This window comes from Platichthys flesus, chromosome 4 (assembly GCF_949316205.1).
Source record: "Platichthys flesus chromosome 4, fPlaFle2.1, whole genome shotgun sequence".
Lineage (NCBI taxonomy): Eukaryota > Metazoa > Chordata > Actinopteri > Pleuronectiformes > Pleuronectidae > Platichthys > Platichthys flesus.
In genome coordinates, this window is record NC_084948.1 from 24,266,170 (window position 1) to 24,286,569 (window position 20,400).

At 43.4% G+C, this 20,400-nt stretch overlaps 2 protein-coding genes across 2 annotated transcripts in view; both read left to right on the top strand.

Annotated features, from left to right (window-relative positions):
* The window catches only part of fndc3a (fibronectin type III domain containing 3A), a 45,851-nt gene extending 35,256 nt beyond the window's left edge, over nt 1–10,595 (top strand). Inside the window, exons 16-26 of the mRNA XM_062385496.1 lie at nt 70–138; nt 237–355; nt 1,299–1,404; nt 1,598–1,773; nt 1,934–2,047; nt 2,207–2,356; nt 3,436–3,785; nt 4,876–5,088; nt 5,776–5,942; nt 6,888–7,012; nt 7,973–10,595. Of these exons, the coding sequence (XP_062241480.1) occupies nt 70–138; nt 237–355; nt 1,299–1,404; nt 1,598–1,773; nt 1,934–2,047; nt 2,207–2,356; nt 3,436–3,785; nt 4,876–5,088; nt 5,776–5,942; nt 6,888–7,012; nt 7,973–8,296 (1,913 nt within the window). The 3' untranslated portion in view covers nt 8,297–10,595. The remainder of the gene's footprint in view (nt 1–69; nt 139–236; nt 356–1,298; nt 1,405–1,597; nt 1,774–1,933; nt 2,048–2,206; nt 2,357–3,435; nt 3,786–4,875; nt 5,089–5,775; nt 5,943–6,887; nt 7,013–7,972) is intronic.
* A 3,816-nt stretch (nt 10,596–14,411) lies between these two features.
* Nucleotides 14,412–16,718, top strand: mlnr (motilin receptor). Its single transcript, XM_062385498.1, has 2 exons — nt 14,412–15,195; nt 16,411–16,718. Exons 1-2 carry the CDS (start codon nt 14,412–14,414, stop codon nt 16,716–16,718), a joined length of 1,092 nt encoding a protein of 363 aa, XP_062241482.1.
* The last annotated feature ends 3,682 nt before the right edge of the window (nt 16,719–20,400 follow it).

A 20,400-nucleotide genomic window follows, 5' to 3' on the forward strand; every position in this document is an offset into this window, starting at 1 on the left:
CTTAGGTGAGGGATTTGGTTAATGCAGTTTAATACAAATATGTTTGTATTTGTTTGTTTTGAAATTCAGAGCCACCAAAAGATACTGGTGGAGCAGAAGTTACTAAATACGTTGTGGAGCTGTCTGAGGGCTTAAGTGGTGAGTTCTACATTTAAAAAAATGAAATATTCAAATTATGTTTTGCACTTTGAAAACATTGAAATAATGGCATTTTATTTAAAATGTTTTGTGCCCAGGCATGTCATGGGAGCTGGTGTACTCGGGCCCAGCAATGGAGCACGTGTGTGAGGGTTTGAAGCCGGGCTGCTCCTACCAGACGCGAGTTTACTGCATGAGCGAGGGGGGGCAGAGCCCGGTGAGTCACTCAGCATCAGCACACGTGCACAGACACGGCCGCGCACATGGGCCTTGTGTCTCGCCACAGGAATTCAAAAAGGTTGCTGATCAGTACATTGATCAGAAAATCAGCTATTTTTGTTTAAAATATTAATCTATATCCCCAAGTACATGTACTTGTAAACACCCTCCTAATATTGGTTGCCCACTTAACAATGTAGTACCCCTGATTATTGTGTACAGTTTTTCTGTTGGCTGTCTTATTGCTGATGCATTTCTTGGCTGTTAAGATACTGCAGTTGTTGAGCCAAGAAGCTCTGAATCTCACCACGTCACATCCTGTGGTTGATCTGATAAATTTTACATGAGTCAAGATATGCTTCTCTATTTATGGTGAGTTTTAATAGGAAATTGTCATTCTCACAGTCTCTTATGTTGGGAGATGAGACAGTGCTTCCTTGTGTACAAGTACAAGTCAAAGCCCTTTCATCGATTAACCCTCCTTGCATGTGTCGGAGGATGTTTTTCTTAATTAGTTCAGTATACAGACCCTTTTCATTAATTTCTTCATCAGCTGTTAATGCATTCATTTATTCATGATGGGGCCTCTAAAGAAACATGACTCATGGTGGCAAGCTCCTGCCTTTCCGTGCAGCACAATGTGACATAACACTCACATGTTTGCCTTTTGTCACAGTAGTTCAGTTTGCATTAAAAAAAAGAAAAAGAAAAGACCTGCAAATCTGCCTTACTTTACCCAAGGCTCTGTAAGGAAGCACAGAACGCACCTCTGAACGCTGCAGTCACATTTGCCTCTACGCTCGTGTAAGCTGGTGAAAATGACAATATGTACGCATTGACTTTGTGTTGGTCAGGAGATAAAGACGGGCAGGATGTGCGATTGTTTATTTTTATTTTTTTTCTCTCTGGGTCCTAATTGGTGTGTTGTCTTCCCTCTCAAGCTGTCGGAGACCCTGCAGGTCCAGACTCCCGCGGTGCCCCCAGGGTCCTGCCAGCCCCCTCGGCTGGTGGGCAAGCCCAAAGCCAGGGAGGTGCAACTGCGCTGGGGTGAGTCATACCTCTCCAACTCAAATCTGTGTGGGATGCAGCTTCTGTTGATGCATTTATTTGTCTCACAAATAACTTCAAACCTGCAAGCTTTGACTATGCAGTTTGTAAGATTATCTTTGAAAATGTACTGTATCGTACAGCACTTTTAAAGGATTTAGATTTATAACCACTGGTTTCGCAAATTTTCCAGGCGCCCCTCAGGTAGACGGAGGCAGCCCAGTGTCTTGCTACAGCGTGGAAGTGAGTGGGCTGCAGTCTGAGGACAGCAGGGAGGTTTACCAGGGTCCAGAGCTGGACTGCTCTGTGGGAGGATTAATGCCTGGAAAAACCTACAGCTTCCGGCTCAAGGCAGCGAATAAAGCTGGGGTGAGAACGTCTGTCAAAGCTGATCCATCGATAACAGGAAGAGGGGTTGTTTTTTTTCTGATTCATGCTTTCAGCCCTCTCTCACTAAATTTGATTTGAAACGTCTAATATTAGATTCTCCAGCTGTATGAAAATGTTGTTTCTTCTCTCGTGTGGATAGTTTGGACCTCTCTCAGAGCGCTGTGAAGTCACAACCGGCCCCGGGGCTCCGGAGCAGTGTCGAACTCCCTCCACCACATGCAAATCCCCCAGCTGTGTAGTCGTGACCTGGGAGGTAAAGCCAACTCCTTTCCACTATTTCTCCCTCAGATGCACACAAATGCTCATTTCACATAAATCATTCTGAGAACCGTATCGCTTACATTATTAAAAAGACATCACAGTCTCCTCTGTGTGAGTGCTGATGTGTAATTTGTCTGATTTTGTCTTCGAGGCTCCTTCATGCAACGGAGCAGCGGTGACAGAGTTTCGCCTGGAGTGGGGCGCTGCTGAAGGAAGCATGCAGGTGTGTTACAGTGGACCGGGGCTCAGCCATGAAATGAAGGGGCTGCTGCCTGCCACCAACTACTTCTGCCGGGTGCAGGTGAGCAATAACAAATGCTTGATTTGTTCTGGGAGGCTTCTTCATTAAACATTAAGATCATTAAAAGCTCATCTTACAAACCCTGTTTGAGTAATTTCTTTTTAAATATTGAGTGAAAACGTATTAAGAATTCAGGGCCATTCATCAGAATACAAGAATTTTACGAATAAGATCACTAATTCAATAAAATAATTCCCCGTGTGGGTCTGTGGAAATTAATCTGATCCAGTGAGTGGGTTTGTTGCTCTCACAGGTTTGAGATCATTTTAACAGCATCAGTATAAAATATGGAAATTCACACCATTTTAAGGAGGAAGTGAAACAGTATATCTTAACATCGATTTCTCAGATGTCACAACACTGATGCTGTCAGTTTTGTTTCACTGCTTCGATCAGCTACGTTCAAGCAAAGATCAGCCGGTCAAAGGAACGGGGGTTTTAAAAGATTTTCAGATTTTGCTTTTTGAAAGTGTAGATACACTGTGCAATGATTTTTTTGGATCTCATCATGATGAGTACTACTGATGCAGCAGCGAGTTAATCCACATCTCCGGTTGTGCTGTTGCACTTAATACATTTCTCAGCGTCCACCAATGAATCCAGCACTTGTCTACTCAAGGAGACGTTAGAGGCTGGCATTAACACTTCGGCTTTGTCCTTTGGGTCTGGTGCAGGCTGAAATTTCAGACCATGCTGTTCTTTCTCTCGCAGCCTCTTTTGTGGTTCAACGAGGGATGAAGGAAGGAACAGTGGCTGCTTATGAGCCCTCAAACACACAGTGGTTTCCCTCCTCAGTACAGGCAGTGCCGACCCTAAAGAGTTCACTTTAGTCAGGCTATAGATCCAGACTTTTATTTTATAAGTTGTTTAAAAACTCAACCCTTTCCTTTCAAAAATATAATATCCATTGCTAGAAATTTAAAACATTACACCTGTAGGGACTTGTTGAATCTTACCAGCTGTTTACATTGGCACTCCCCCTTGTGGTTAAATATGGGTGTTACACGTGTTGTTTCACATGACACGTATGAGTTGGCGTTGACTCGGGTGTTGTTGATGTTGTTGTTGTTGTTGTGCAGGCTGTGAACGTGGCCGGAGTGGGGCCCTTCAGCGAGGCAGTGCTGTGCCAGACCCCCTGCTCTGTGCCTGCAGCTGTCTGCAACATCTACGCGCTGAAGGAGTCCGAGCTGCAGAGGTACGAGACCCCGGTGGATGCAGATGAAGACGAGGAAGAGGAGGAAAGCGATTCCCGGCCGCCGCCGCCACTTTACTCGCCGTCCACCTGCCTGGGCATTTCCTGGGACGCCCCGTGTGACCACGGCTCTGAGATCACCTCCTACCTGATTGACCTCGGAGAGCGCCAGCCCGTCTCCATCGGCCCCGTCAGCAAACACATCATTCAGAATCTGCAGCCGGACACCAGCTACAGGTAGAAACTACCTCCATGTCATGAGGTCAAAAGGGCACCTTTGATATGTGCACAAAGATAAGAAACTCTGGGCATAAAAGAGGAAAACAAAATATGATTCAATACATTTGTAAAGTCTGGTTTATTCAGGACAGGCAACATTTACACTAAACTAGACTTGGACTTTACATCCTTTACCATCAAAGACAAAATGAAAGCGGCTTGTTTTTGATTCTGGATTATAGAAGAGGTTTATTAACACAGGGAAACTACTCTTGTGCATAGTTGCAATCCTCTTCATCAATTTATTTATATTTATCTCAAAAGTCATCGGCACAGGATGTGTAATTACATGCCGTCTGTCTCAAGCCCACACAGCTCTGTGGCAGAATCACGGTGACGTCTGACAGTGACTTGGCCCCCACACGTTTGATTTGTACTGAAACACAGAGGTTGAATTAAAGTGCCGACTTTTAGCTCTCAGGAGACCCAGAGTCAAAACAATATCAAAATGTCACTCACGGACTGTGCAGAGTCCGTGAGTGATCGTAAACATCTGTCAGTGAGATAAAATACTGTTGATACCATGATGACAGCCACTGCAGGGTTTCAGCTCAGGCCGGCTCAGGCTACATTCATATCAAGGCTAATTTAAAAAAAAAGTTTTAAAACGATCCCTGTCTAGACGAGTAATTTTAGCTCCTTATCAAAAAATTATCTCCATGGTCCAAACTAACACGCTGAGAAGCTTCATCATGTTTCGATGTTTAAGATGAAGCAGGTTGTTGCTTAGTAGCAAAAAATATTATAAATGAGGAACAGCACTGGTGAAAAGTACGATTTGGGATTTAATTTGTCTTTGACCGACAACAAGGTGAAACTGTTACCGACAGGAAGACTGGGCATCGCTTTGCATTCTCCTCTGGTAGTCGAGTTGTGGCTGATAACGGCCAATCAGGGAGTGAATGTGGGTAACTGCAGGTTAATGCACCAGAAAACTACTGAAGAGTGTCGAGGCTTAAACACAGCTACAGGGACGTATTCATGTGGATGTAGCCTCAGCACATTGCAGCTCTCTGAAGTTGACATCTCTTCTCTTCTTCCTCCTCAGGATCCGAATCCAGGCCCTGAACAGCCTGGGAGCCGGCCCCTTTAGTCACACCTTCAAGCTGAAGACCAAGCCCCTGCCCCCGCAGCCGCCCCGCCTGGAGTGCACTGCCTTCAGCCACCAGACCCTCAGGCTCAAGTGGGGCGATGGCCCAGCCAAAGCCGCCACCTCAGACGCCCTCCAGTATCAGCTGCAGATGGGGGACAGGAGTGGCAGGTTGGTGTCCCACACACACACACACACATTCTGATAAATGTCAAGATAACTGTATTAAGGGTCCGGATCATACCTGATTGTTGAGATTAAGATGTTTCCTAGGTGATATGATTATAACGTCTAGGGATCGGATCTCACTTCTTTGATCCAAAAGCAAATAAACAATTATATGATTTACGTTGCAGGAGGCAGCAATTACATTTTCTCTATTTAGTCTGGATCAACACAGACTGAGTCTATTTCTTGGTGTGTTACAGGAAAAACCAAATCACGTTGGACGTTTGACTCACTCGTGAAATTCTATATCAGCATTGCTTTTTCAAAAATGTTCAGACATGGTGAACAAAGCAGGATAATTATGCACTCCCGCTTATGGAGAGGACGCCATTTAACGGCAGGGCGCATGTGACTGGTTGAGGGCGTGTTCATGTGCTGAAAGAACTGTGAATGTAGTCAGAACGATTGGTGACCTGATCACACAGGAGGTGTTAGAACCAGGTGTGATCAGGGCAGAGCAGGGTGGGGCATGTGGACCATAGCGCACCAGAAGGAGCTCTATAAGGAGAACTGATGATTTACTGTATATTTCCTGGGAGAGGAGTTGCTCCTCTTGTTTGCCTTATGTCATCTTTACCCTTTTGCTCATTAAATTCTCTCTCTCCCCCTCTCTCTCTCCCTCTCTCTCAGATTTATATCCTTGTGTAAAGGACCCTGCCACACACACAAAGTCCAGAGGCTTAATGAGTCTACCTCTTATATGTTCCGCATCCAGGCCTTTAATGAGGCGGGCGAAGGGCCCTTCTCCAATGTTTACACATTCACCACCCCACGCTCTCCTCCAGCTCCTGTCAAAGGTACAGAGACTCTCTCTCTCTCGTTCTCTCTATCTTTTTATATCTGTCTTTCTTTCGCTCTTTTTATATCCTTTCTTTCTCTCTCTCTCTTTTCCCTCTCTGACCTTTTATTTCTTTATTCACTCTTTTCTTTCTCATTCCTCTTTCTCCTTTTATTACTTATCCACTCTTTCTTTCTCTCACTTTCTCTTTCTTTATATATTTTACTCCCTGTCTCTCTTCTTTTTTACTCTTTCTTCTATCTCTCTCTCTCTCTCTCTCCCTCTCTCTCTCAGCTATATTAAGACTTGTGTGGAAGAGACTCACGTCGTCCTCATGTGTCGAGTAGCTTCTGCAGTTTCTCTTTTGATCCCTGATTGGCTCTGATGTTCCAGTTTGTCAGTGTTGCTCAACAATTGGTCTCCACTCAGTGAAGTGGACTCTTGACTGTTTGAATTCAGACCAATTTGAACTTCGGGTCTAAAGCTTAATATCAATATGAAACAAATCCCACCCCACCCTCACACTTGTGTATCATGACTCCAGCAGTTCAGTACGACCACGTATTTGTATTGTTTTGCTTATAATGCCACCTACCTAAAGAGGAGCATGAGTCACACTGACGACTCTGTGCTAATGGCAAAAAGTTAGATGTTGCATGCAGGTTCAGCTGAGTCACTTCACATATCAAAGCAAGTTCTTTTGTATTGAAACAAACACTTTCTTCAGCAGCAACCTAATATCTCAAAGATGTGATTCAAATAGAAACTTAACAAAATTTGTTTTCAAATCTGACCTTGCCTTGTGCACGTGTAAAAACGCTTCAAGAGAATCAAATGTTCACTGTGATTGATCAGCTGATTAGATTTCAGTGCTCAACGGTCTGATTGTTATAGTGTAATTTAGTTCTTGTGGATTTTAAGTCTAAGTTGTATTCATATTTATCTTCTCGTGCTGTCCCTCCAGTCCCTAAAGTGGAGCGTCTCGATGACAACTCCTGTGAAGTCACATGGGAGGCCCTACCGCCCATGAAGGGGGACCCCATCACATACACCTTGCAGTCCATGATGGGAAACTCTGAGTTCAAACAGGTACTGGCGTTATCGTCATGTGAAGGTTCTTCGTGTTCTCTGTCCTTCCCTTGTTACCTGCGGGTGACCTCCCATTCATCACGGTGGCCTTTTGTCACAGATCAGGATGCAGATGGTACCGGGGCCTTAACGTTTTCACTGTGTGGCATTGCAGCGTCCTGCATCAGTCACTGCTGGCTTTAAATGGCCCATTATGCAAACGTCATTGATCCTTGAGGTTTCCCAGGTGTCGGGGCCCCTGCCTGCACATTCATCGCTCTCAGTGGCCTCCACCACGCTAACGTGGAATAATGGCTACTGCCGGATTATGCTAATCTCCCCACATGATACATGGCAATGAATCAGGGAGGTGAAATTTCATTTACAGTTTGTTTCCATGGTTATTTTCAGTCCCAATATATATTCTCAAAGGTCTGTGCCCTCCACCGGTTGCCTCTGGTTTTCATCCTGCCAAATTTTAAACAAGAAACGAGGCGTCTCTTATTTTTTTTCATTAACACCCACTTTTATAATTCATCTGAAAAGTTGTCTCACTCAGAAAATGGAAAATCTAAAAAGTGTCACTTCAGCAACCAGACAAATCAAGGCTCTCCAAAAAACTCATTCGGCTGGGTGAAGAGCGAAGGCAGATGGTTTCCAAACTTCTGCCAACAAACTTAATAACTCTCACAAAATACATCTGAAAATAGTGGGCGATGAAAGAGGAAGACAATACAAACAATCTCTTTTCTCTGATATGAGTCAGGTTCAGTGGATTATGTGGAAGGCAAATCGAGCCTGAAGGATTTTTCTATCTGCTAATAGGAGCCTTTCACAGACAAATCGGTTTGCTGATATAAATTATTTTATTTTTAAAGAATAAACAATTCAGAATGTTGGGCTCTTATGCTTTTTGAATTTAAGTTAGATGTCTGTTTCCTCTCCTTGTCTCCTCACCTCTTCTCTTCATCTCCTCCTCAGGCCTACAAAGGCTCCGCCACATCCTTCCACGTGCAGAACATGCAGCCCAGCAGCGACTACCGTTTCCGGGTGTGTGCTATCAGGCAGTGCCAGGACGCCCCGGAGCTGAACGGCCCCTACAGCCCCACGGTGACCCTCTCCCCTCAGCGGAACGAAGTGGCGGTGGGCGGCGGCGCGACCGGCTCCGGATCCAGAGCCGGCACCGAGTCCAACCGAGCCAGACGGAGCCTGACGGACGAGCAGTGCGCTTTCCTCCTCCTCATGGTTTTCGCCGTCATCGCCATCCTCATCGCTTTTGTCATCCAGTACTTTGTCATTAAATGAGCGGTTTTGCGCCACCCAGCTGCAGGGTTATAGCTTTATTCTCCCCCCCCCGCTCCCGGTCTCTATTGTTTTGTATCCTTCATTTTATACGTATTTGTTTTCCGTCGTCGACAGAGTAATCGTATTACTCGCTGTGGTGTATGTGTGGGGAGAGGAAGGGCCGGTGAGTGACAGCTGAACACCAGCTATGAATCAAGGATGTAACACCTTATTTGGCACCTGCGATATCGCCCTGACACTCCTGCCTTCGTCAGCCCCGCCCCCGACTTTGTGTGATGTCTGTCGTTCAGTTCAGATTTCTGTTGAATTACGATAAGCTTCCTGTGCGTAAGGAACTCCGAAAAGAGCAGGGAAATGGTTTCTTTTGGGGGAGAGGGTCAAGGGGGGGAAGGGGGCGCTTCGACTCATGTACTCGCTGATTACAGTATATATAGTCATTATTTATATTTCCATTTATGTGTCCAGTATGAAACTGTTTTTTGATAGGTGTGTTCCTAAGATAGTATGTAGGTGTGTCATTAGCCTATCTGCTATTTGATCCTGGGACCTGGTGGGCCAGTGTTTGCACAGTGAAGGTGTGTGTGTGTGTCCAGATGTGTGTATTGTTTGTAGTTCGTGCCACCGAGGTACACGGCTGGGAAGCTCCAGGGCCAGATGAAGGGACTCGAGCCCCCGCTGGATTCTAAGGGGATCTAGTGAGAGAAGAACCGCAAACGAAAAAAAAAGATCTTGCTCACGTTCATTTAGCACTTTCCATCCTTTTAGATGTTCCGAATGTTTAAGGATGCAAAAATGACTGGAGAAATGTTAGTATATTTTTGTACAGTGAAGACGCAAAAGGACCTGTAAGTTTGAGGAAATATAAATGCTCGGTATAAAGTTTAGAAAAACCAACAAAAACCAAACTAACAGTGAATTCTAATTATTTTTACTATCATATAGTTATACTGTAGCTTGTTTTTACATCATGCAGCTGCTTTACTCCGAAATATTGTTGTTCAGCACAAAAAAAGTATGCTTAACTGTACGTTTTCTTTTATTTCGTTCTTTTGTTGTTTCCCCCCCCCCCAGTAATTGATTTTGCACCTTAGTGGAAGAAAAACCTCGACCGACAGCGTCTTGGTCTTGTGATGCATTTTATAGAACACACTTTGAGATTGTGCAAGCCCTACTTGTGTTGTGGGTGTTTTAAAAGTTGTACTACCACATTATTATGTCACTGAAACAGCTGATCTGTCTCAGCCAAAAAAAATCAATTACATTTAAAACTAAAAAAAATGTTACAAAAAAAGAATTAATTGAATTGAGTATGAACCGGTTGTTTCAGAGGCCTTAATTGGAGAGGAAAAAAAAATCTCGGGATAATTTTTCTTAATATCTCTTAAGTTTTCAATGTTTTTCTTTTAGTGTTAGAAAACACTAAGCTGTGTTTTATTTCCTTTTTATTTTTGCATCATTTATGTGATGTTAGTAAACCTACGTAATTGTGCGAGATTTTGAAAGTAGTATAACTGTATTACCTATGATTTGATTTTGATTTTGTTTTTTGTCAGGTCATACATTTGTGAAGTATATTTTTTTATAATATTGAAGTAATATAAGTTAATACTCTCCAGAGAAAATAATAAATCCTGAGTTCTCATGAATCATGGAACGCAAATGGCAGATACAAAATATCATGTACTTCCTGTGAATCAAAAATTTGCCTTTCTTTCTCTGTGTGTTGAAGTATTCGTAACAGATTGCTAACGCAGAGTTCTCACTGGTAATCTGGCTGTTAGGGGTCTAGTGTCGTTTTGGACTCGGTGGCAGATTCCTGCCGCTGAGCACTGCTTAAAAAAATTAATAAATAAATACAGGTACCTTGCAAAACGTCTTGGATAATTACATGATTTGGTCTTTGAGACATTCTGCAAATGTCTTCTCTTTGTCATTTAAAGAAGTCAAATTCCTATTTTTGATAGCGATTGCAACGTGTGCCATTTTAACACCTCTTCACCCGGGGGGCTCACCACCTCTGGCTGGGGGTGGGGGGGGAGGGTCAACAAAATGCTACAAAAATGAGTAAAATATGCACAAAAATAGACCATTTTTATGTAATTTTAATGTTTGCAGTTACCTCATACACCGTACATTCCAAAATGAGAAATTTGTTATACTATACATACTACCAGACATATCACTTTAAAATGTTCGTTATGGGAAAAATGTATAATCATAGGTATGTATCTAAAGTGTATCTGTATAGCCATGATATCTACAAAGGATCCATGCACAATAAAAGATTTATAATTCTTAATGGCTTGGGTATTTGTGTGTGTCTGGTTATAACATGGTTCTTATGTGACTTGTTGATTTTTTGCAGTAACCGTGTTGTTGAAACTGTACAAAGACAACGTGGTTCAACACAACCCTTCGATACCCTGCTGTTAATCAGTGGGAGAGACATTAAACTGCACATATCCATATTTCAGACCTTTTCCAACTGCTACTGAATAAACTTAAGAGGAAAAACTAACTAAAAGGTGGTAAGTTGCCGTAGTATTAACACAATAATGCACTCAGAGTTGAGGTTTTAGTTTGTTATTCCACTGCTCATCAGAATCAATCACAGGGAATAATAGTTGATAGCATGTGCAGCTGTAATAGAAGAAGTACACAATATAAAACCACACACAAAAACACAAGTGAATGTGAGTAGATAAAAATATGTCCACATGAACGAGGGTTAGTAATCTGGTCTAATGTTGGAACAGCCCATCACTGCTGCTCTGTTTGTGTGTGGACAAGGTATTACCTGGGTTGTGGGGACCTTACATCTGTTTACTCACTGACAGTATGGGGACTTGTTTTCATAATGTGGACACATATAAGTGCACATAACGTAACCTTACATTTACAGGTGAAGACATAGTCTAAGGTTAGGTTAAGTTAGAGGTTAAGGTTAGGGTGTGGTTTGGGACAGGTTAAGGATTGGGTTTAGGTTAATGGTTTAGTTTATGTTTAGGTTGGGTTAAGTTTAGGTTAGGTTTTTGTTAGCGGTTAGGTCTGGGTTTAGGTTGAGTTTAGGATTTGGGTTAGTCATGTAAAAACTGGTTAAGGCGAGAGAAAGTCTCCAGGAAATCGATGTAAGTGATGCTGTCGTACAAAAAGACAAACACACCTGAGTGGTGTAAGAGTCATGATGGACGAGGGGGAAAGTGGACCTGCTGGTCTCGAACACAAAGGGCAGAACAAACAAGCTCTCTTTGGGGCTGACAGGAGTAAACAGAGGAGGGACGGTCCCGCGGCCCCGTCAGGTCCGAGCTCTGCATCCGGCCGCGGGTCAGCTCAGAGTAAACACTCAGACCTGATGTCAACGTGACACCTGTGAAGGTTCATTCAGATCTAATGGAGCTGGTGAGTCTGAACCAACAAAGCACAGCAGTCGTCCAGCAGGTCGACCAGGCCTCCAGATGAATACTGGTTCTGGACCCAACCTGAAAACCTGTCGATCTGGATCCAGTCAGGAAGTGAAGATTTAAAACCCTCTACTCAAGATGCTTCAGTCAGGGAGCGACCACATGTTACCATTTTTTATTTTGATCTACTTCTTTATGTTATGTCTAGAACTTTGTTTTCTGACTCACAGTAAGTCCCACTATTTAGTTTAGTCTAACTTACATAGTTTAGATCAGCTTATTTTAACTTATCTTAGTTTATTTAAGTAGAGCTTATTTTTCTTGTCTAAGATCTTATCTTTGTTTGGTTTGTTAAGTTGAGTTCGGCTTTTTCTAAGCTTAGTTTAGTTTGGATTGGTTTAGCTAAATTAATCTTACTTTTAGTTTTATCTTTTAGTTATGTTTAGCTTTGCGTGGCTTATTTTATTTTAGCTAATCTTAGTTTAACCTATCGTAGTTTAGATTAGTTTGGTTTAGATTAGTTTACTTCAGATTGGTTTAGCTAAATTTAACTTGATTTAGTTTAGTTTGGATAAGGTTAGTTTATCTTAGTTTGTCATGCCTTATTTAAGCAATGAAATAATACTTTAACACGTACCATGAATCAAAACGAACAAAGCTCCAATAAATCTTAAAAATTGGATAAAATGTTGTAGCTTTATATTGAAAACCACATTTTTAACTTTAAACTCACACATGAATCTAAAAAAATCATTTCAGATTTGACATATTCCACCGATTAAATTAAATTTGACCTTTCCAGGCCTCGTCCTCCCTCAGTTGTTGATGTAGAGTTTGTTGTAAGAAGCGTGACGGGTGAGGAGGAGGAGGAGGGTGAGGGTGTTGAGGAGGAGGAGGAGGAGGAGGAGGAGGAGGTGATGAAGTTGGTGGGTGTGGAGTGATGGAGACAGATGAGGCTCCAGGAAGATGGAGCAAACAGAAGTGACTCCACAAACAAGCTCGTGTTTCCCTGATGGATGAGCTCATTAATGTTCTATATTATTCATATGTATATTTTATAATGTGTAATCAGATTTCTCATGTTGGTGTTGTTGGTGTTGATGGTGTTGGGGTTCCCTCCATTTTCATGCCCTCCTTCTTACGCCTGCTACCGTCTTCCATCCATCCTGTCATCATTTGATTACGCAGATTACACACACACACCTACACACACACACACCCTGACTCCTCAGGGTGCTGAGGAGGAAGAGGAGGTGCTCTTTTCTTCCTCGTCTCTCACCAGAGCTCGACAGGAACCAGCTCTGCCACTTCATGTGAGTCTCCTGCTGCTGCTCCATCGACACAAACTGAGACCAAGAGGAAGTTGGACGATTGAAAATCCAGCTCATTTGAAAAAGGTAACGTTTTTAGAATTTAAAGTTCTCCGGATGAAAGTGAGTTTACAATATTCTGCTTAAACCAAAATCATGTCGGTTTTTAATATATTTTTCTGCACCAAGTGAAAATTGAATTTGGATTTTTAAATACTAGATTAGATCAGATTAAATTCTGCTTTATTGTCATTTCACATAGTTCTAGTCAGTTATTCACTGATATTTATCTAGTTTAGTTTTCATTGTTGCTGCAAGAAACTAGAGTGGATTTAACACAGATGTATCTGTGTGGCTGTTGCTCAGAGGGTCGGTGGTTCGATCCCCGGCTCCTCCAGTCGGCCTGAGACACTGAACCCCCAGATTCACCCCCCCACGACATCTGTTCCATCAGTTTGTGAATGATGATGATGTAAAGTGCTTTGAGGAATCGATAAGTTCGATATAAACACTGTTTTTTAATCGTTTATCATTCTGCTAATAGGTTTTCACGTTGGATGTAAACCAATGAATCTTTAAAATTCACTAATACACCTCAAAATGGAAATAAATACAAAATTTAGGTGAATACAATTCAAAATTCAAATAAATACACACTTAAGTAAATATAGTTTAAAATGTTGAGTCCGACTAGGTGGAAATTGGTCACCAATTCTCATCAGTCTGTAGATTCAAGGTCTTTCTAAGAAGATGATAGAGAGTTTAAGACGGAGCTGTACGGTGGGGGATGGTCTTATTAACCATCATGCTGGTATTCTCCTCACGTTGCTGGTTTCCAGCATCTATTTCCAGTATGTTGAAGTTAAGGTGCGACACTATGACACTGAAAAGATTGTCAGAACCAAGGATGATCCGGATGAATCTGAATGTAATGAACAAATACAAATATCTGGGTCACCTCAGTGGGAATGATTTGTGCAGCGTCGGTACTGTAAACTGTTTGCACAAGCCGACAGGTTGGAAGACAAATTTTCTATGTGCACAAATTTAGAATATAATGTTTAGAGCCGACTGTACTCCACTGTACACGGTAACTTACGGTGCAGCTACATTCAGAATTTTGATCTGTTTAAATGCCTCAAAAAATGTGTTCATCTAAACCGAGGTGACACTCAGTGGAAATACTATAATGTGCAATGCTTGAATTCTATATGTTTATGCTGTATTATGTAATGTTTAGACTAGTTTCAGACGGAAAAATTCCACGAGACTGAAGTTAACCTCAACTAACTAAAACCTCAACTAAATCATTTGTAGTTGAGGAGTTAAAAACACAGGTTCGGTCCTTTAACGTCTCATTTTCTGTCCTCAGCCGCCTGTTGAGTCGCACCACTGGAGGTCGTCATGCCCTGGACCAGATCCCAGGTGGACCCTCACGCCGCTGTAGCAGAGGTCATGGACCACTACAGCGCGGACGAGCACCACTACGAGGGCTCCCTGTTCCCCACCTCCACCCTCATCCCCGTCACCGTCATCTGCATCCTCATCTTCATCGTCGGGGTGACCGGCAACACCATGACCATCCTCATCATCCAGCACTTCAAGGACATGAAGACCACCACCAACCTCTACCTGTCCAGCATGGCGGTGTCCGACCTCATCATCTTCCTCTGCCTGCCCTTTGACCTCTACCGCCTGTGGAAGTACGTGCCCTGGCTGTTCGGCGAGACCGTGTGCCGCCTCTACCACTACATCTTCGAAGGCTGCACCTCGGCCACCATCCTCCACATCACGGCCCTGAGCATCGAGCGCTACCTGGCCATCAGCTTCCCCCTCAAGACCAAGGTGGTGGTGACCAGGCGCCGGGTGCAGTACATCATCGTCGCCCTGTGGGGTTTCGCCCTGGTCTCCGCAGCTCCCACGCTCTTCCTGATCAGCGTGGAGTACGACAACGACACGCACCCGGACTACAACACCGGCCAGTGCAAGCACACCAACTACGCCATCATCTCCGGGCAGCTGCACATCATGCTGTGGGTGTCCACCACCTACTTCTTCTGCCCGATGCTCTGCCTCATCTTCCTCTACGGCTCCATCGGGTGCAAGTTGTGGAAGAGCAAAAATGACCTGCAGGGCCCCAGCACCTTGGCCCGGGAGAGATCCCACAGGCAAACTGTCAAGATACTGGGTGAGACATGGTTTTTATATACGTCTCTTGTATTCTGACTCCACTAAGTAATACACAAATGTATAACTTAAACCCGTGAGTAAAAGTAAAAACTCCACTTAAAAGGAACCTTCAGAGTTTGCATTTAAAAATGTCCACATTCTCATATTTACCATATTTTCTTTATTTAGCATAAAGTATGAATCTTCTCAATTAACCCTTATTATTCCTAAAATGTCAAATTGGTGCAATCAATGCCTCTTAACAAATTATGACATATTCTCATATTACCTCAAACAGTATCTAGATACAGGGAGTTTTTTTTGTGTTACTTGTACTTTGTTTGATAAGTTTTCTGCCTGAACCCCAGTAAACTGCATATTACAAACATATGATTAGAAATAGCTACAAAAATATGTTTTGGTTGAACAGACTCTTTTCATAGTTTGTGACCAAAAACGGAAAACAACCAGTTATCACGTGCACAACCCGTCATGTCCCTTCCTGAGTGGTGGCGACCTGTGATTGGCTCCAACAACACGGTCACGCTTTGTAGCAGCGAGCTAATTAGACCTAATACACAGTAAGCAGTAGAAAAACATCCAGCGAGGACACAGCATGACGCCTTGAATCTAAAAACAGAAAAAGGAAGAAGAACTTTTTGGTTTTAAAAGCTGCCTGACATGTCTGTGCCTGCTGAGGTAATCGCTGAGTCACCGTTATCGATCGACAAGACCCTGCAGACTAAAGTACAATTAATTTCACTGAAAATAATAAATGTCAAATTAAAAATTAAAGAGGGGAATATGCGGCCTACAGGAACCCAGTTATTGGATAATTAGCAGTAAGAGTTATTAATGAGATAAAGACATATTGTAGATCTGCAGAGGGACAGCTCTTGATCGCATGTCGACCAGGAGTCAAGAAGCATGAACATTTCGATTAATGTTGATTTATGGAGGCGTCTGTTCATTTCAGGATTCAACAGCCGTGGATACAAATGGCAGCGAGTCTGCCAGCATGAGCTCTGTGCCGTTTGTGCTCAACTAATGAACAACCTGATGGATGCATCTTGATTATAATTTGGTTGACACAGATCGGCCTGTCGTCTTCCACTGTACAACAGAGTTCCCTGCACATGAATGCCAGAGCTGGTAAATTACAGCAGTGAGAATCAGGTCCAACGATTCCTTTTAATGAAACTGATCCCCTCTCCATCTTCTCCTCTGCTCTCAGTGGTGGTGGTGCTGGCCTTCATCATCTGCTGGCTGCCGTACCACATCGGCAGGAACCTCTTCGCGCAGGTGGACGACTACGAGACGGCCATGCTGAGCCAGAACTTCAACATGGCCTCCATGGTGCTGTGCTACCTCAGCGCCTCCATCAACCCGGTCGTCTACAACCTCATGTCCCGGAAGTACCGGGCCGCGGCCAAACGCCTCTTCCTGCTGCACCAGCGGCCCAGACAAGCCCACCACGGCCCCAGACAGCTGTGCGTGACGAGCCACATCTCCACCCTGAACGAGAGCCTGACCGGCGTCTGAGGCGCCCGGAGCTGCTCCACCCGAGCCGAGGAGGAAACCCGTTGAACATGTGCAGAGGGGAAAGGTCTGAGTGGGAATCCAGGGCTGAGAGCTGCAGCTCCTCAGTGCAACACCTGCAGCGCTATGTCCACAGGAACCATGTCAACCATGTCACAAATAGTTTTTATGTCATTTTTTCGATTCCAAGCAAAAAATATCATATATATATTCCCCTGTTTCCGTGTTATGCACCTAATGCAATGAGTATTTACCCCCACGTTGTGCGCTGCTTCTTGTTCGTCTTGCTCGGCGTCAACACTTGTTGAACACGTGCACGGATTAATGTGTTCGTCCCTGACAGATGATGTTTCACCACATGTTCATTTGTTATGTTTAATTGTTGCCTCGGCTCCTCTCTGTCGAGTGATTGAATTTGTTTTAATGCATGTCGAGCAACTGTTATCGTGCTGTTGGTTGTCGTCATAAATCAAAGGAAAGAAAACAAGTAAATAACCTATCAGCCGTGGGCCATTAGTTGTGCAGATGTGAGATGGGGTATTCCGGTGTGTGTTTGTTTGTGTGTGTATGTGTGTGTATGTGTGTTTTTTTGCAGGGCTGTGTGCAATCTCTCCAGGGAAAAGATGGAACATGACTTGATAAAAGCAGATTAGTATGAAAATGGGGCAGTTGTTGTCCCTCTGTCTCGCTCTATGTGCATGTGTGTGTGTGTGTGTGTGTGTGTATCTCTGTGTGTGTGTGTGTGTGTGTGTGTGTTCCAGAGGCCACCTGAGCCCTCAGGTTTCCGGGGCTGCTTACGTGCCGGCTGTCACATGTAATCTGACGTGGTTATTTTATTACCCGGCCTCTGAATTGGATTTGCACCGGCAGACGACGTCCCTGCATCTCCATATTCAGAGTAATGGACGCTCTAAGTGTATTTCAAAGAGGAAAAAAAAAAGATATTAGGTCATAAGCTGCGGCGGAGGTTATTGCTTTTATTGTCCTACACTTGCATAATATTGATTTTACAACTCCTCTGTCGGTGTGTTGCATTTTGAATGAGAAAGTTGTACACGTCCTCGTACCTCATAGATTCTGCACAAGGAAAGTTGTGTAACTGTAACCCTGAACGATGTCTAATCCCAGAATAAACCCAAACTTTACCAGGTTTCTGTCGACCATCCGTCTTGCTCTTCAAAAAGGAAACTGTCATGATGCTGCCCGTGAATCATCAGGCCTTGGTTCTGCACAGATGCAAAGAGGCCGAGTCGCTCTGGGCTGACTCATCCCCATGACACGTTTCCCTTTTCTTTTTTTTTTTTAACCGAGCCGCTCTGTCTCTGCCAGATGAGCTGGAGCGATGTGGGATGTGAAAAGCTTACATCCCACAGACCGTCCTGCCATCACCTGGGGAAAGATCAACAAGCACCTCGACCTCACTCGCTTATTTTTCTTTGCTGATAATGAAGAGGCTGTGTGCGAGCGGCTCGAGTCAACATGTCCCCGAGGCCTTTTTCACACCAACTCAAAACATTCAGCATCAGAAATATAAAATGTTTGTCTCACCTCCGCTTCTCCTTTAAGGCCCTGACCTCCACTCCATCAACAAACTGCTCTCCTCTATCGGGTCTGTTAAACACAGAAGAGCAGCAGGGCCAGACATGAGAGGAGCAGGGTTTTCTTTTCCTGAATAAAGGTGAAATGTTGAGGATAAAGTTCGATAAATCCAGTTAGAAGAAGGCGTGACAGATATATGAGCTGTTCCATCTCCCAAATGTCGAGTTCAGTGACTTAATGCTGACGCCGCACTGTGTTTATGAGCTTTACGTCAATTTCCTTGATACTGAAATTGAGGAAAAAGAGCCATTTCTCCCTTTTTTTCAGATCAAAGTTTAGTTTTAAGCTGAACAAACTTAATTCATTTATATGTTACCGGCTGAAGTATCGTTTTAAGTTGGTCTAACAATGAAACGTTTTCTGCACTAACATTAGTAGTTTGATACTTTGTTGGAAGTTTAGTCTCAACATTGCAACTTTATTCTCGATATGTTTCATTTCAGTTTTGGAAAATGGCATCATAATTATCCACTAGTGAGCACGACAACGTAACGACATCAGTGTTTTCAACCATATTTGGGACACAGCTTTGAAATGTCAGCGTCCCAGTATTAAGTGTCCATCCTACACTGGTTTTGTACGATAATTTCCTTAAAATATGCTAATTTTAAGCTTCTGGTAAAATAACTCAACATTTTCCATCTGGCAACGCTGTGGCATATGGACGGCTTAGGTTGAAGCCATAGCTGCAGTTTAAATGTAACTCCTCTAGGAAGTGAATGTTTCTGTTATGACACAGCTGCACACACCAACATCTTTTCAGTGCAATGGTCCTTTTCCACCAGAGGAGGGAGGCAGATTATAAAGCTACCAGGAGAAGCAAACTCGTGCATGTACGCGCATGTGTGCAGACAAATTATATTTAAAATTATAAATATGAAAACATTTCCGGTGATAAAAACTGGTCAAACCTGGCTTCTAATCTAATGGAAACACTGGCCTGATAGATAAAGGCTTCACTTCTCCTTGTAAGAATTCTTTATCAGCTTCTCCATTTCCACTAATTATCAGCAAACACTTTTTCACTTCCTGTTTGGCTCCCTGTGGCTGCTGCTCCAGGAGACTGAGCTTAAATGGAGGTTATTTAGCGGTAGGGGGTGTTGCTCTAGAAAGTCTCCCTCTTGTTTCTCTCTGCTCTCCGTCCTCTTCTCTGAATCCAAACCTTTTCCCCAAACTGACCCTGAATACGAACTCCTCCTCCTGATCCCTTTCACTCTTCACAGTCGGGCGACAGTAAGACGACAAACCTCCGGTGCGTCTTTTCCTTTTATAAACCACGAGAAACTCCTGCAGCATCTTCTAAAAGCCTCTAATGGCCCTAATAATGATAATAAGCATCATTTATAAAGCACTAATCACCTCCTCTTCCAAAGCTTTTAGTAAAACACTTTCCAAGAGTCAATGCTTCCTGCCATTTGGAGGCTAATGTCGATCTACGTTTGATCATGAACAGTGTTTGTTAAGAACCTGTTTTTCTGTCAATGTCAAACTTGTGAAACTGGATCGCAACTGGCTTTTGGCTGTTTGACCAAAAACTATAAAACAAACAGATGCACACATGAACCTCAAGGGAGAAAACAATGAGGACTTTCCCCAGCAGCAGAAACAGCCTCTGCTCTTTCTGCAGCTGTGTGGTGGGTTGATGGTGAAGAAACCGCACCATTATGAAGGTCCTCGAGCAACTGGTTCTTCTTCCTCCTCCAGGCCTCGGGCCCAAACCCAGTGTGTGAAGACCTCACTGAAAAGCAGCTAATTGTAACACTGGCCTGTTTTCCAGCTGTGAGCGAGAGTCCTCATGTGTGCAAAATGTAACACGTTTGGAAAAGAAGAAGCATGAATACCTGACCAGGAAGATTTTGGATTTATATTCTGTTTTTAATGTTACCCTTCCTTGTGTGTCTCTGCATCAGTTCCATTATTTTCTTGTGATCCCTCCTGTTAATTCATTTCCTGTTTTAATTCGGCCTCCACTTCCTGTCTCACATCATTCCCTCTACTTGTCTCACCTATTGGTCTCTCTTGTCTCTTCCGTTTGTTTAATTACCGGATTTTAGTTTTGGACTTCATTGCTTCCCAGACATGTGAG

Bases quoted from the DNA above. Each gene is read 5' to 3' on its own strand.
- mlnr (XM_062385498.1), top strand. From the start codon at position 14,412: ATGCCCTGGACCAGATCCCAGGTGGACCCTCACGCCGCTGTAGCAGAG. The intron at 15,196-16,410 runs GTGAGACATGGT...CTCTGCTCTCAG, and splicing joins GCAAACTGTCAAGATACTGG to TGGTGGTGGTGCTGGCCTTC.